This window comes from Talaromyces stipitatus, genomic scaffold (genome assembly GCF_000003125.1).
Source record: "Talaromyces stipitatus ATCC 10500 scf_1105507295541 genomic scaffold, whole genome shotgun sequence".
Taxonomy (NCBI): Eukaryota; Fungi; Ascomycota; class Eurotiomycetes; order Eurotiales; family Trichocomaceae; genus Talaromyces; species Talaromyces stipitatus.
This window is the reverse complement of record NW_002990115.1, coordinates 4,292,605-4,307,571: the sequence shown is the minus strand read 5'-3', so window position 1 is coordinate 4,307,571 and position 14,967 is coordinate 4,292,605. Positions and strand designations below refer to the sequence as shown.

Genomic DNA, 14,967 nt, shown 5'->3' with positions numbered 1-14,967 from the left:
AAAATGAACGACCAACACCCCAACCAGGCGAACCCCAGCGAATCGCACGCAGAATCGCAACCCCTCAATGGAACGACCGAAGAAACAGAAAACAAACTCCCCATAAAAACATACCACTGCCGGTTCTGTTCGCATTTACTAATCGCATCGACGAGGGATTTATTATCGTCTACGACCCCATTACGACGACGGCGACAGTATATTGCCAAGGGAGGAGAAGGGGAGGGAGGGGAAGGCGGATTAGATGGTGCACTGATACTAGAGATACCTTCTTCCAACACACCGAAAAACAAGAGGAGGAAAGTATCAGAAGATCATTCAATAGAAGAATCTGATCCGGTCGAACGGAATACACAATCTACAACGACAGCACCTGGAACCAACGACCAAGAGGCCGAAAAACTAAACCGCAAACCAGAACAAGCGCATTACACCATCCTGTTGTCAACACTCATACCAGACACCAATCCAGTAATCATCCGACGTGAAGACGGGTTCGAGAAGAGGATTATATCTCGATGTGGACGGTGTAGGGTTGTTGTTGGGTATGAGCTTGCTACCGGCAACACACCTCACTCTCACGAATCTGACGGAGATGAGGAGGATGAATTCAATCGGAAGAATACAACAGATAGAGCGATTTATCTCCTACCGGGATCTATTGTCAGAACTGAGGATTTGGAGGTTGGGTTAGAGGATACTGGTGTAGGAGGGGATGTGTTGAATGCGATCGTGGAGAAGAATGCTGTTTTGAAGGGGATGGAGAGGGAGTGGATGGACTGGGTTAAGTAATCTTATGACAGAAAGCACTTTAAATGAATAGTTGATTGATTGATTGATTGTCATAACTCCATATGCACGTAAAATACAGCCATCAGGACCAGTTTCCAGCAGAATAAAAGGATATAAACAGTGTCGTTCGAAGTGAAAGGGTATAATTGCAACGCGCGTCATCTAGTTTGCGAGGATAGTGCGCACGAGATCTATCAAATCAGTCTCTGTTAATTCAAGCAGATAAGAGGGCACAAACCGGTATAATTAATCTCGCCCGAACTCGTATCAACAACCTTGAGCAATTCATCGACTTCCTCGTCTGTCATTTTCTCGCCGAGGTTTGTCAAGACTATCCAGTCAGTATCCCAACCACCTGAGATGTAGAGGAGAAACGTACTGTATCGCAACTGGCCCACACCAATAAATCCAGTCAAATCCTTATCAAATACCTGGAAACCACGACAATATTCCTCCGGTTCACCAGGATCACGGAATCCGCCAGGGCGATTAAGGACTTTTTGGAAGGAGTCGAAATCAACTACCGACAATTAGCATTCCATTCCATTTTTGTGTGTATTCTGTTTTGAGGTGGTGTTTGAGGACGTACACTCCCCGCCAATACTCTGCTCCAAATCACGGATTTCAGCGAGGGTGGGATTCTGGCCGCAGGCGCGGAGGAGGTCGCCTAGAGAATCGAGGGGGACACGGCCGGTGCCGCGTTTGTCGAAGAGGGAGAAGGCTTCCTTGTAGTTTGTTGAGGCCTGGTCGTTGTTAGACATTTTGATTTTTCCTTTCGGTCTGTTTGTTTCCCCTCTGGTGTGGTGTCTGGATGAAAGGTGGAGAGGGATAGAGGTAGAGAGGAGGGATGTTATTGGGAGGAAACGGATTAATCATGCGCCGAGACACCAGAGAAACCAGACTGACTGAGACTATAAACAATAACTGATGATAGGGACCATAAACGTACCATTTTGTATTGTATTGTTTTCAGTGAGTCGATTCAATTCGAGTCAAAGAATATAGTGCGGTGACAGTCGAGGAATGTTTATCTGTATATGTATAGTGATATACGATCGGAGATGATATATCAGTTGGAATATTCTTCAGTTGATCTTATTCTCTTCAGAGGAATTGGACAGACAGAATGACAGGAGACAAAAGTGAAGCAGAGAGATAGAGAAATAGAGAGCGAAGAGGTGGATTACAGTGGATCATCAGGTCAGTGTCCGTTGTTGTGGTAACCGGTGGATAACCTATACAAGCATATACAAGCAGAGTTAATACCTAGGTTACACTTACAACTTCATATATGTAAATGATCAATAATTCAATAATTCATACAGGGTATACAGATATAGACTATCTACCGGGTGACTTCAACTTCTCAACGCAACTGTCCAGCAGCAACGCCGCCTCATGAAGTAGCTCCCACCTCGTATTCAAAAAACTCGACCGAAGATGCAACAACAATCCCAAACACTGATTCCGGCCCGTCACATGCTCCAAATCGTTCGGTTCGTGGACTGCACCCACCGTTTGTAAGAATCGTTGCATGTCTTGTAATTGTGCGGCTTCGCTGCTGAGTTCCGGCGGTGATGGGATCGGTCCTTCTAGTGCGTAGCCGTATGACCAGACAACCAAGGCTGAAAAATAGACTACCCATGATCGATGGAGGAGAAAGTCGTCTACTGCAGAGTACCCCGGGGGTTTCCCGCCTCTGCTGGGGTCGCCGCGAGGATTTGGAGACGGGAGTAATACATGAGATAAAAACTTCAAAGCGTAGAATGTTGCGTCTCGCGCAGAGGCTTTCGTAGCCCATCGCTCGGTCATTTTCTCCCGCGCTGTGCTGTAATCCTTGGGAGTAATGGATCGACTCAGCAGTCGGCTGGCGCCTGCGAAAATCTGACAATCCACAATGTCGACATGCGTGGCTATGTGTGCTAAGTGGTGCAATACCGTACGTGATTCGTGTGTATCGTCTTCGTCGATTTGGAACTGTAGATGGTGCTGTTGATAGAAACTAGGACTGTTTTTAGAGTACACCCGATGACCAGACTCGGCAAGCGCGTCGTCGTAATCGTGCTTCCAGTTATCAAATGCTCGTAACAACGACGCTCGCCACTTGTCACGGCCTCCAAGTGCTTGAGTGACCCCTAGAGAACTGACTTGCAAATCACGCTGGTTCATGTGCCAGCTAACACTAAGTAATCCCGCGATCAGGATCGTCCGGCCGAATGCATTGGTTCGCACTTTCTGTCCGGTAAGCGTCTTCTTCAACCCGTCTAAAAACATGGTCGGTTTGACTCCATTGGACTGGAGAACTGTCTGCATACGTGAGACTTCTGCAGCACTGCCTGCCGACCACAACGCTTCATCGCATGGCAACGGCAGCCGCAACTCATGCGCTACCATTTTGACTGAATGTCCAAACATCGTCGAATGGATCGAATCCATTAAAAACGCACCAAAAGCGACCCGGCGCGTGGCCTCTGTCCGGATCCAATACGACCAGGGATCTTCCCGCTCACTCACATCCGTAGCAGAAGTCATCGACCGCTGCACACGCTCATCCCTAGAGCTAGCCGGCGTATCATATGCAGAACGACCCAAGAAAGAACTACCCCGCCGCATCAACGTCAACGTAGTATCATGATGGATATGCGCCCGTTCATGCAGTGCTCGGGTCGAGTAACCCTTCTCGTAAATTTCCAACAGCAGCAATGTCTGGAACACCCATAACTTCGCTGGTGGCCGAAAATCCACATCCATGAAAATCTCCCACCGGATATGCCACGCCAGAAAATTGGCCAGTTCGGCTGCCGCGTCGATGACGCTCTGTCCGTGCATCTTCTCGAGAGTAGCCGCTCCAATTGCCATGAGAGACAGAAGTAGTAACGACGGGGTCCGGTCTGCGACGAAGGTAGGTCTGTGTAAGATTGGGAGTTGCGCATGAAAATGGAGCCAATACGAGCCGACGTACGTTTGCATCATTCGCAGACTTAGAATGTGACCATCCGCGTCGATGTTTCCTTCCATGAGCGAGTCTTTTCGCGTGTTTACCGCGGAATGCGCCGTTTCGTTGAATCGGGTGCTGATCAAATGTAGCAGGTCTTGTCTTTTCTCCTCCGACATCATGGCTTCTGGAGGAGTCGAGTCTACGATATTGGTGACGCTCATGGGATGTGAAACTAGACTGGATGGAAATCCGTTGAATGAGGATGTATCGTTCGGAATGAAGGATATGGGATTCGTTTGCGGTAAATCGGTATACCCTGTAATCATATTCGAGTAGTTGACAGGAGATGTCCCCGTGGGCTCACTGAATAACCACGCCGCAAAGTCATCCGCCATAGCAAACGGTGATCTATTATACGACGACTCACCACCGAATACTGGATACGGAAGCGACGAATCAAACAGTTCGCCTTCACCAGTAGATTCTGGGACCATACCCGCAGATACCGAACCGAGCACGTTCATGCTCGTGGTGTATGCTGTTGTCTGAGGTAATTCCGAGCCCGAATAGCCAAGGTCAGGCATCAGCCCTTGGTGCGACATGTATGCAGTTGGACTGTTGAGTGCATCTGAATTTATATATCCTGAATTCGTCGTATTCGTATCTCGCAGGGCATTCGGACTGAACGAATTGCCCTGAAAATTAGATCCATACGCAGTTCCTGATCCGTACATCCGTTGGGTCTTGGCTCCAATTCCAGGATTTCCGCCGTATCTCACAGATGGATATGCATCCTTCGAGCCATTCAGACCATCATAAGCAGTCATAGGTTTCGATGTCTGGGACGTAGGAGACAAAACGGCGGAACTCGGATCGTCTGGTGCATGTAAAGACTGCGGCGAGGAGGATACATTCGCACGACCTGCCGCTTGAGTAAAGCTATCGCGTTTCTGTAATTGCGATCCATGGGTGGTATGTCGCTCTCGGTGACGGATACATAGATCCTGTCGAACAAAGGAGCGATAGCAATCAGGAAAGTCGCAGCGATATATCTGTTTTGGAGTATCTGCATTATTATTAGCATAGAGCATATAATGTTTGACAGCTAAGAAGCGTAAACCCGTACGATTCAGTTGGTGGCGATGCAGATGCTCTGCGCGGGAATAACTCTTGCCGCAGCCCTCGTGCTGACACTCGAATTTCTTATCTGGTTGCGCTTTACGATTTCTCTTTCGCTTTTTTGATTCGGAATTGTGTTTGGCATGATCGCGCGGTATATCAGCCATTGTGGATATCGCCGTCATCGTCCCTCTATTCTGTTGTAGTGCGTATATTCAACAATGTCCTGTTGAGTCGTCCGTCCAATGCGCGGAATGACCGGGATCGTATATCCAATACCTCCTGTCCTGGCCAGAGACAAACGGAGTCTAGTCTGGAGAACGCATACATCAGAGGCTGTCTTCAATCGCATTCATTGTGCAGTATTGCGCCACTGTGGTGAATTTCAAGATGATTGTGAGATGCAAATGGAGAAACATGGAGAAGCATGGGTTTTGTGTGGGGAAATTCAAAAGCTGGGACGGCTAGGCTAACTAGTAACGGCAATACCACAGAAATACCGCGCAGAAAACACGTGTTGGTGTAAGTTACAACGTTGATACGGTAATGTTACGACTGATCCTGTTCGCGGGGAAATCGTCTTGTCTTCTCTTCTTCTTGGAGCAGAGAAGAGACAACGGTATTTGAAGTCCTCTCCAGATATCTGATCTGAGATCGGCTCAAGAAATCAATCACGCCATCAACACGCGAAATAGTTGGAAGATGGAAATAAATATCTGGGATCTGTGATCATGGAACGGAATCTGAATTTCCCACTGCCGCTACATGCGCCTTTTCAGATGAATAATACTTGTCGTCACTCGGAACTGCGCCGAGGACCTTGCTATATGTAGGCGGTATAATGCCAATGCGCAATTCGACTTAGCATGAAGCATACACTAAAGAAATGAACAATATCTATGGTCGAGAATTTATATCGCGAATGGCGGCCCTATCTGCAAAATCCCGAGATGATCTGCCACATATCCCATGTAGTTAAATTTACATAATGATATTGCTTCTCCGGTAAGTCCTCCTGGCCTAAACTCACAAAGATATTAGAAATATGCCAGAAGCAATTTATGCATTCGTATATGACAGCGTTGGACGAACTCAGCCGCGTCTCGTCACCCCTGTCTCGATAGATGCTCTAGACTACAACAGTTATGTCGATCTTGATATCACAGAGGAACCTTGACTCGCGTTGAGAGGATCAGCAACCGGTATCTTCCTAGGTAGGCTTTGTTGAATGCTGTGGTACAACACAACTTAACGACCCTCGAGATATGATGTTTATAGAATTCGCAATTGCTGGTGGTTTGACTCAAAAGCAGTCGTTACCTAGTCCTTACAGATAAGATAGATATTGACATGATTGTACAAGTATAAACATGATGCCTGTGAAGGACATCCATATGCCGTAGGCCCATAAAGTCAGTTCAAAGACAAGCCCTAACTCCCTGCCCTAACTCGCAGCTGTAACTCGATAGACCCAAAATAGCAACACCTGTACTTTGGGTATATAGCCTGTGAAACCTCAATATCAAAGACAAAGAGAAAAAAAAAGAAAAGCAATAACTTCACCATATTTCCGACATTCGCAAATCTACATTGTTCCAGCCCAATCACCCCGCCATTCTTGCCCATGTCCTACCTACGGACTCCTTGGGACACTCTGTACTCATTTCATATTCGTATACATTGGTGTATAGACTCGGGGATCGCCAGCTCCGCCATAATGGACATAACCAGCCAACCTACATGTTCGAAACCGGAAAAGTGAAAGAAAAAGCAAAGACAAAAGAAGAAACAAAAAGAAAGAGCTAACCAAACCACGCGCTTAAAAAAGCTAGATGCATGCATTTATTTTCTCGGTTACACGGATTTAGTCTAGTTATATCATATATGAAGGGAGATTATATTGATCGTTAGGTTGAATCCCTGGAAATTGCTCCGCGCAGATGTTTGTATTATTGTATGCATCAGATAGCATGTTGAAGGTAGGGTGATGCATGCCCTACAAGTAGACTGTTTTAGATAAAAAGTAAAATAATCTTATCTTCCTAATCTTGTAGTCTAATCCTTGTAATCTTGAGACCGGTGATCATCCAGTCATTGTCTAATCTATGTTGGTCATTCTACTCTACGTGTATACCGGCGAAAGCCGAAGCCCTAAGTCATATTCCAATAAAGAAGTCGACTTCCGAATATCGGATCTGGGGATATACCGACGATCGATGAATTCATAATATCTAATAAGGTGTTTATCAAATCATATAATACAGGAAATATTTGCTATCCTGTATCAAGATTGCGGACATTGCCTGTTGAAAAGTCGAATTTTAAGCGGTTGGCGCGGTAAATCTACCTAAACATAGCCATAGGCTAGTTGCTCAGGAAGAGCACTTATAACCTTTATTCCTTTCTTCTTATTCTGAATTATGCCGAATATGAAAATATGCTACATGGATCTTTGATCAGGGGAAAAAATTGATCAAAATGGTTGATAGGCCCGATTCTCCTTCTGTTGTGGCAGGCCTAGGAACCAAACCGGAAGATAGAGATTCAAAATGAACGGATTACTTTTCTCATTGAGGGTATCTGCTAATAGTGATTATCCGCTGAATCGGAAGCGTGTGGCTTCCAGCCTTCCGAGGCCGTCTCGTGGTGCAACGTTCCGTCGTCGGTAGGAATTTGTGAAGTCTACACATGTCAGTAAATGTATTAAGTATAATAGGTGAATGACTAACCTTGCAGGAGGACGCGTATCTTGCGAGATTCTAATAGTTGGATCTTCTCGGAAATGTTTGTCAACAATCGTGCGGCTTCGCCTGGCTTCATCGTGCCTGCTGGAAGTTGTTCTATAGTCGATTGCACCCACAGCCCGGTCTGCTGCGGCATCAGTTCGAACTGTGCCATGAGTATACCAGAAGCATCCGGGAAACAGTCCTCTGGGAAACTGAACATCATCCCCGTCAAAACCCGTTCAACGAGTAGCTGGCCTTGATTTCCAATCAGCTCTTTCACGGCGTTTCGTACTTCGGGTGGGTTGGAATATGGTTGACCACTAGAGTCACTAAAGTTGGAGATGGATGGCGTCTCAAATCCAAAGCTCAATAGATCCCGGTAGTAATGTAGTGTTGCAATAAGCGGATCGACTTGTTGTAAAGTAAGGGCAGTGAGGCCAGCAGAGAAGGTAGGAACGATAAGCGAAGATGTGACACATTCTTTGGGGTAGAAGCGGATTGCGTCGCTTGCAAGGCGGAAGAAGTCCTCGATCACTATGCTATTGTCAGTAGGTGCCGGCAGGATATAAGATTTGGTTCTCACCGTCTGGTAGTTGCTCTGGAGGCAACTCGTTCAGGATTCGCAAAAATGCAACACTTTGTTGCTCAAAGAATTGATACACAGCCTGACTTGTCGCCTTATCTACCAGTTCTGCACCCTCGGCGAATTCTCTAACAACTGCATCCGTAGCCCACAAGAAACAACCCTCTCGAGAAGCCTCAAACCCAGCTGCCAAGCTTTGTGCTAGACTCGGTAACAAGGGAATCATCGCTGTTCGGTAAGAAATAATCATATATCTCCAGCAACGGCAAACTCGTTCCAGTATCGGCGTAGACTTGGTAAAATTCATCACCAGAGTGTTCAATATCGGCATAATCTCGCCACAATACTTCACCGCAGGATTCTCTCCTTGCGGTCCAACATACGGCGTGACGAGCTGGATGAAGATGGTAATTAACTGCAGGTGGTCTATCAATAGTGAGATTAGTTACCCTAGCCACAAATACTTAGTTATGAACCTACCTGCAACAGCTTTCTGGCCTTGTTCGTCTTGCGCATTGTTTGCAAGAGTCATGATTCGCGCCATGATCGGGTCGCAGAACAACTTCATCGATTCATATATCTTGTCAACAGGCTGCACTGCAACAACCGCAGCCACACCTTCCGTAATTTCCTCCTGGCTAGGTGGCTTGAGCTTGTCTAGTACGGACTCGTAGAAGGAGTGTAATTGTGGTATATGTCCTCCAAGAAGCTTATTGCAGTCGCTACCCAGGTATTTAAAGGCAAGCGCCGCCGCTCCAATGACTTCTTGAGAGCTATGTTGGAAACCAGATATCACGTAGTTGAGCTGTGCTTCTAACGTTTCTGGATGGTTGGCTGTCCACTCTGTATACCGGCCGAGCGCCATAATCGCAGAAAAGCGCACCTTCTCGTGATCTGGAATCTGAACAATTAGAGGTATTACTTGGGGTAGCACCGTACTCTCTTCCGAATCGACCATTCGTCCCATGGCTCTCATGCTGAAAAGAGGGGCCTCAAGCTCTTGCCAATGGGGAACATTGTCGTTGCTTGCTTGCGACGCGTATTTTGATACCCATTGCTGAATTTGGCGATATGCTTTCATCAAACATTCAGTGACGCCAATAACAGCGCAACAGTCTTTGAGCACATCGCCCATTGAATGACGGAAAGCACGGAATCGTTCCTCTTGTGCACGGTCACCATCAAACAGATCTGCTAAATCTCCATCTTCAGGCGTCGGGAATTCAAGATGCTTGATCATGATGTCGACTAGACGGGAGAAAATATCGGTATAGGCGGCTTTTGCTTCGGCATAACGTTCCAGCACCAGGTATTGCTTCAACTCGTACCAGAAATTAAAGGTGAAAGAAACCGCCTCTCGGTCTTTGTCGAGAACACAGCACTCAAGCACAGATTCGACCAGACCACGAAATTCTCCTGGCATCCTCGCGACCAAAACGACCCACGCTTCTCCGGCCTCAGCAAATAGTCTAGTTATACCTTTGAATGCTTCGACGTCTTCGGCTTCTGCGAGTTCTTGCAGCTTCGGTCGAAGGGCCACTATCCGGGGGTACAGTCTCTGTATAGCTGGCAGCGAATCATCCACCTCTCTGGTATCTCTATAAATCGAGCAAATACAATCCACTGCGGAGTCGAAAGAACTGTCGTTATCGAGCGCCTTCAAAACAACGTCTAGTAATGGCGACTCAACTATCTGAGTAGCTGGGATCTCACGGAGCCAGGATGTTATACAATCGATCAATCTGGGATTCGTCGCAGCGGTGGCTGACATGATAACAAAATCAGATAATGCTATACTATCTGCACAAGAACACATACCTGATGACTGCGAATATTGTGTAAGAAGGTGCATGACCTGCTCCGCATTATCGTCCAAGAGCTCTCTGGTTCTAGCCGCAAGTTCATCTTCCTATTGATCGTTGACGAATTAGACTCTTCAATCCTTGCCGAAAACTATACGCAGGTGCTGTTGTCCGCGCAGACGCTAGTTGTATAGGTGGATGATATGATCGATCGAACATACACTCAGGTTGATTTTGCGACCTTCGGTCACTTCCTCAGGAAGAATCTTCAAAAATTCCAACACGCAATCTCCAGCATTACTCCCCAGTGCCGATCCTACCGTTGCTAGGACATCTTTCCATGAAGTCATCTGAATGGCGAGATTAGCCAACCCCACGCAAAGCTGTGTCTGTATCGGTCGAGGGCCGGAAGCAAATGCAGCAAGCTGATTCAACATGGAGTCCCGCAAAGAGGGTACGGCATCAGGAGGCAATTGATCGAGGTCATATGTAATCTGATCAACATTAGTATTCGCTATTGCTCCGTAAAATCGACCGACCGTACTTTTCCTTTCAATGTCGTCGCAGCAAATAGTTTCGCTTCTATAGGAATATCAGGGGTCTGTAGCATAGCATGTGTGGCAGTCCACGCTTCGACCTAAACGAAGATGACCAGAGTTAGAAATGCGTGTCGTCTGAGGTACGGTAGGCGTACTGATTTCTGGAATTTCTCAAGATATTCGTGTGCCTGTGCCTTTTCAGAGCGCGACACATTGCCCTGCATTGTCGCGACCGCTGCCAGGACAGCGGCGAATGGCTGCCCATCGTTGGATTTGCTCGCCATGTTCGTGACTGTAAGAGGGGTAGATGGGTAAAATTGAGGTGGCCGATTGGCGAGAGGTTCACGTAGGCTTGATGTTATTTTGCGTCATTAAATCAAAGCAGATGGATAAATTGGAGATGATACAACAGAAAGAGTGAGAATGGATATTAAAACAGAATATCTTGAATGAAGACGGTTGCAAAGTCGTCAGGTGGGATGGAGAAAGTGACGGAATCCAAACACGCCAAAAAATTAAAGTGGGTCGCTTCAACGACAACTGTCAACTGTATATAACTTCCTCTCCCTTACCGGCTATCAATATTTTCTATGCCCTTCATACCGATTGCAAACCCGCAAATTAGCATACGGGCTCAATACAAGCCAGAGAATATGGAGTCTATATAACAACTCCCCTATCTCACGGACGAACCCTGCAGCTACATACCAGCTGTGGGAACAAAAACTACACCATTTCACCATCATCGCCTTTCTGGTAATTGATTTCGAGATGCTCAGTGGCTCTTAGGGTAGATTTAGCCTTCGAACACGGGCGGGCTTGCAAGTCCACGTATATTCCCTGAGGATGATTATTTTGCATTTATTCACGACTACAACATCGGGTTACAGAGAATTCCGAATGGAGAGACTGAGGGACGTTGCAGATAAGGCCATTGATTAGGTATGAATGAACCCGTGTTCAATATCCATATGTCCGGACATCAGAAAACCACTGTATAAGAGACCAGAAAGTTTTCTTTGCTTGGCTGGAGGCCATCGTACATACAAGGCTAGATATACAAGTATACTAACATAAATCTTGGAACATCCACCTCCTTGCTCCGGAATATCACCTCGCTCCTCTACTAGCCATTTACTACCATAATAGATCTCGCAGCATTTTGGTCTCATTGGTAAGAGCTCAAAAATAGATACAAAGGTAAAGTATAGGCCCGAGTTGTCATCCCAGATATGATTGAGCTCACCAAGAGCTTTTGTGGACCAAGGTACTCAACATGCCTAAATATATTAGCACAGAACTATAAAAGAGAACTTTGGATAACATTACCTTTCGTGCAAGCCATGATAATTAGAGTGGCGACAGTTCCCCATGGCCTCGAATCATCTTCCAGGAATGCCCTGTGAATCCGTCCATTTTCGTAACAGCATCTAACTCCAACATTTGATTCATCGAAAGTTACATATCCAATCTCAACAATCTTGCATAAGACGTCCTTGACCGGTTGCAGCCAGGAGAACGACGAAAGGAGCCGGAAGGACATCATGTTGCTGCTGCTGCTGCGGCGCCGCTGCCGGTCATAGCAGCAAAAGCTCAAGTGTTCAGTCTACCCATCGGAGCCGGTTATTGCGTCGCGCAAATCAGCGAGCAAAGGAATCAGAAGAGTAATAATGTCGACAGAGAAGAAAGGACAAAGACCACCGAAGGTTGCCTGTATATTGCCGTGATTGTATTGATAGCGGTTACATTCCGGTCCCTGAGAGCTTGATTTTCGGTGTTCGAACAGTTTCACCTTCAAAGCGCAGTCTACACTTTGGTTGTCTTCCTATACGAAGTCAGAAGTCAGCACGTAGTCAAGAGAGCGAGTTAAGGGAAAAGACGCATACGGACACGAGAAGACGGCATATGCTAAGACAGTGAGCATAATCGCTCCGACAATATTCAAAGGGTCTCTCAGAGGCATCAGCATATTGCAAAATTCAACATTAAATAGATAAACCAACCCGTGCCTTCATGCACAGTGCCATTTGGCTCATCTATTATATCTTCAGAACTCGGATGGTAGGCCTGCTACGGCGTAAGGGGCAAGTAGAAGCTTTTCAAACTTGAGGTACTCGTCATTGGTACAAACAAATTGATAGACTGTCTCCTCTGACATGAGTTTCAACTCTGAGGCTGCAATGGCGGGGAACAACCACCACAAAGCATGAAGCCATTGTGGTGACTTTTGCACCCCCAAGCATGGAGTGGAGGCCAGTGTGATGACTTCTGCCACCACAAGCTAGGAAGCCATCGTGATCACTTTTGTGGCAGCAGTAATATCCAGTTCTTACTGCCGGTACAGCTAAGAGTGCAGCTATTGAAGCATCAAATTGACTCTTCATAGAGCTTTTTGTATCAAGACTGTCAGCATTTGGAAGGATCCTCAATCGCATATAAGAGATGGACCAGGTGAGTAACAGACCTGCCAAGTATGTTCACGAGAGCCCAGAGGTATGAGATAAGGAATACAAAGATATATTGATACAAAGAGACGAAGAAAAGATGAAATAAGGAAAGAAAGAAAGATGAGAAAAGAAGCAAAAGAAGAAAACAAAAAATTGGAAGGGGAAAAAAGAGAAGGAGGAAAGAAAGACGAGCGGCTTATATACCCCTTCGCCGAGACACTGCTTGCCCTGGCTCGTCAGGTGATCAACGATGTTGTGAACTGTGCAGTTAACCATGGCAAAGCCAGGACTCATTTATTTTCCTTGGGCAGGTGTGAGTCAGTATTTAAAGGAGGAAGATGAATTCTGAAGGAGATCTGTCATTCTCGGAGATTGATCCAAGCTGGTTCCTGAAGGATAACAACATACACAGCCCTCGGGAAACCATCGCTGCTTGTAGTCGATACGCTGAGCAAATGGCTGTGACGGTGGAGCGCGGGAGAGAAATGACTTGGAGAATGGTGCTATACGCTAGTCTATTCTCAAAGAGAAGGATGGGATATTTCGACCTTGGACTCGGTCTATGTTCCATGTGGTCCGTATAGTGTGGAGGATGTTCGAAGAAACGTACCTGACGAACATGCAGCTGGTGGAATTGTTGCCTAATATGCGCGTCTACTATGCTCCAATCGTCGCATATGGGTGTTGAAAATTGAAGTACCAAAATGACCGCTGTGAAAGGTCTCCGTTCGTGAGGCCAGTGTATGTATTATGGCTGGTATAGCAAAATTAACTTATGATTGTGACCATGCTTGGAATCCGAAGATGAGTGAAAGATCCCAATTTACTATTCCGCAGGAAAGACTGGCTCGTTATGAGAAATTCAGCTTTCTGATTCTTATGTGAGCTATATATAATGTTGATAATGAACCTTGGAAGCCGGAGACTAACTTTACATATCAGAAAATGGCTATACAATTTGGTGGACTGCTTATACCCCCAGGCATATTGAACGGAGCACTGGAGACAAAAAACTCCCATCGTTTCTCCGTTTTACAAATCCGAGCAAGGTCTTCTAAATCAAAGAGCTCACCAATGGGAAAACCCCAACCAGCCAGCAACACTTCATGCATAAAGATACCTTTCACTGCTCCATCTCCATGCCCACGAGGGTACATCTGTTTAGGAGGGTATACTTCGAACGATATGGCATCACTAGCAACAGCTGCAAATCCCGTATCCCATATCCAGCGCAGCATTTCCTCTGTGCCTTCAACGCCTGCATGCTGGGGGCTGCAAGATGCTCCGTATGCAGCCTTGTCGTCTCGTGTCATTTTCGTATCCCATTCATGCGTGACCCCTATCCGGATGAAAAGTATATCCCCAAATTTGAACTCGGTCTGTTGTTCTCTCGCTATATCTTTCAATACATCCAGGGAAATTGAATGATCAGAAAACGTGGAATAGGAGATGCCATGTCTAGCTGCATATTCCACATAGTCAAGTAATACACCTCGTCCACATATCCCTTCCTTCGCCCAGTGCTGAAGTCCTATACGCGTATTATTCCGGTCCATAATCTCACCCGCCGATACACCACCATAGAATAATCTTTGCTTGGGCATATCTTCCGTCGGTACAGGAGTGGCAAAATGCCTCAATCCATCCCATTGACTAGACTGCTGCGGATTAATGATATACAAATCATCAAACGCAATCCCATTCATGATCGGTAAAACATGGTGCTGCGTCGGTTGACGGTTGAAGTTCGCGACTTCGAGTTTTGTCAAATCCCAGTTTAGAGAGATTCGTTGACCGGTTTGAATGCATGTTGATGCTGCGGCACGTACAATATCCGGGGTGAGGATTATGAGGCGGCCTAGGCCTTCGGAACGGGAGTTTGGGGGGCGGTTCCAGACTTGGTGTTGGTTTGGGAGGTGATCGTAGGGGGTTTTGTGAATTTTGAGAATGGCATTAAGCTCAGTTGCGTCCATTCCAGCGCGCGATGAAGTAGGCGGATCTTCGGACATTATGATTTATAT

At 46.3% G+C, this 14,967-nt stretch overlaps 5 protein-coding genes across 6 annotated transcripts, besides 2 other annotated features; 1 reads left to right on the top strand and 4 right to left on the bottom strand.

The window, feature by feature from the left end:
- Nucleotides 1–3: 3 nt before the first annotated feature.
- On the top strand, nt 4–792 carry TSTA_039160 (uncharacterized protein; the record flags this gene model as incomplete). The annotated part of the gene is made up of 2 exons (XM_002481102.1): nt 4–494; nt 534–792. The coding sequence occupies 2 exons, from the start codon at nt 4–6 to the stop codon at nt 790–792; spliced, it is 750 nt and encodes a 249-aa protein (XP_002481147.1).
- Nucleotides 610–1,941, bottom strand: TSTA_039150 (cytokinesis EF-hand protein Cdc4, putative). 2 transcript variants are annotated; one of them, XM_002481100.1, is made up of 5 exons: nt 1,742–1,941; nt 1,382–1,535; nt 1,172–1,312; nt 1,031–1,123; nt 610–983 (listed from the first exon to the last, which is right to left on the bottom strand). In XM_002481100.1, exons 1-5 carry the CDS (start codon nt 1,742–1,744, stop codon nt 955–957), a joined length of 420 nt encoding a protein of 139 aa, XP_002481145.1. In that variant the 5' UTR covers nt 1,745–1,941; the 3' UTR covers nt 610–954. The 2 variants fall into 2 exon arrangements, with proteins under 2 accessions (XP_002481145.1, XP_002481146.1); XM_002481101.1 differs by lacking the exon at nt 1,742–1,941 and having other exon boundaries at nt 1,382–1,670.
- A 139-nt stretch (nt 1,942–2,080) lies between these two features.
- TSTA_039140 (C2H2 finger domain protein, putative) lies at nt 2,081–5,130 on the bottom strand. Its single transcript, XM_002481099.1, has 2 exons — nt 4,857–5,130; nt 2,081–4,796 (listed from the first exon to the last, which is right to left on the bottom strand). Exons 1-2 carry the CDS (start codon nt 5,032–5,034, stop codon nt 2,134–2,136), a joined length of 2,841 nt encoding a protein of 946 aa, XP_002481144.1. The 5' UTR covers nt 5,035–5,130; the 3' UTR covers nt 2,081–2,133.
- A 1,473-nt stretch (nt 5,131–6,603) lies between these two features.
- Nucleotides 6,604–6,650: a sequence feature (T-rich).
- Nucleotides 6,651–7,442: 792 nt separating this feature from the next.
- Nucleotides 7,443–10,825, bottom strand: TSTA_039130 (mRNA transport regulator (Mtr10), putative; the record flags this gene model as incomplete). The annotated part of the gene is made up of 8 exons (XM_002481098.1): nt 10,655–10,825; nt 10,505–10,597; nt 10,182–10,454; nt 9,977–10,067; nt 8,639–9,922; nt 8,159–8,584; nt 7,579–8,109; nt 7,443–7,531 (listed from the first exon to the last, which is right to left on the bottom strand). The coding sequence occupies exons 1-8, from the start codon at nt 10,781–10,783 to the stop codon at nt 7,443–7,445; spliced, it is 2,916 nt and encodes a 971-aa protein (XP_002481143.1). The 5' UTR covers nt 10,784–10,825.
- A 2,201-nt stretch (nt 10,826–13,026) lies between these two features.
- Nucleotides 13,027–13,134: a sequence feature (CT-rich).
- Nucleotides 13,135–13,812: 678 nt separating this feature from the next.
- TSTA_039120 (uncharacterized protein) lies at nt 13,813–14,955 on the bottom strand (the record flags this gene model as incomplete). The annotated part of the gene is made up of 2 exons (XM_002481097.1): nt 13,813–14,477; nt 14,511–14,955. The coding sequence occupies 2 exons, from the start codon at nt 14,953–14,955 to the stop codon at nt 13,885–13,887; spliced, it is 1,038 nt and encodes a 345-aa protein (XP_002481142.1). The 3' UTR covers nt 13,813–13,884.
- Between the last annotated feature and the right edge of the window lie 12 nt (nt 14,956–14,967).

Bases quoted from the DNA above. Each gene is read 5' to 3' on its own strand.
- TSTA_039150 (XM_002481101.1), bottom strand. From the start codon at position 1,553: ATGTCTAACAACGACCAGGCCTCAACAAACTACAAGGAAGCCTTCTCC. The intron at 1,313-1,381 runs GTACGTCCTCAA...AATTGTCGGTAG, and splicing joins GCAGAGTATTGGCGGGGAGT to TTGATTTCGACTCCTTCCAA. The intron at 984-1,030 runs GTTTGTGCCCTC...CTGATTTGATAG, and splicing joins GGGCGAGATTAATTATACCG to ATCTCGTGCGCACTATCCTC.
- TSTA_039140 (XM_002481099.1), bottom strand. From the start codon at position 5,034: ATGACGGCGATATCCACAATGGCTGATATACCGCGCGATCATGCCAAA. The intron at 4,797-4,856 runs GTACGGGTTTAC...ATAATAATGCAG, and splicing joins GCATCGCCACCAACTGAATC to ATACTCCAAAACAGATATAT.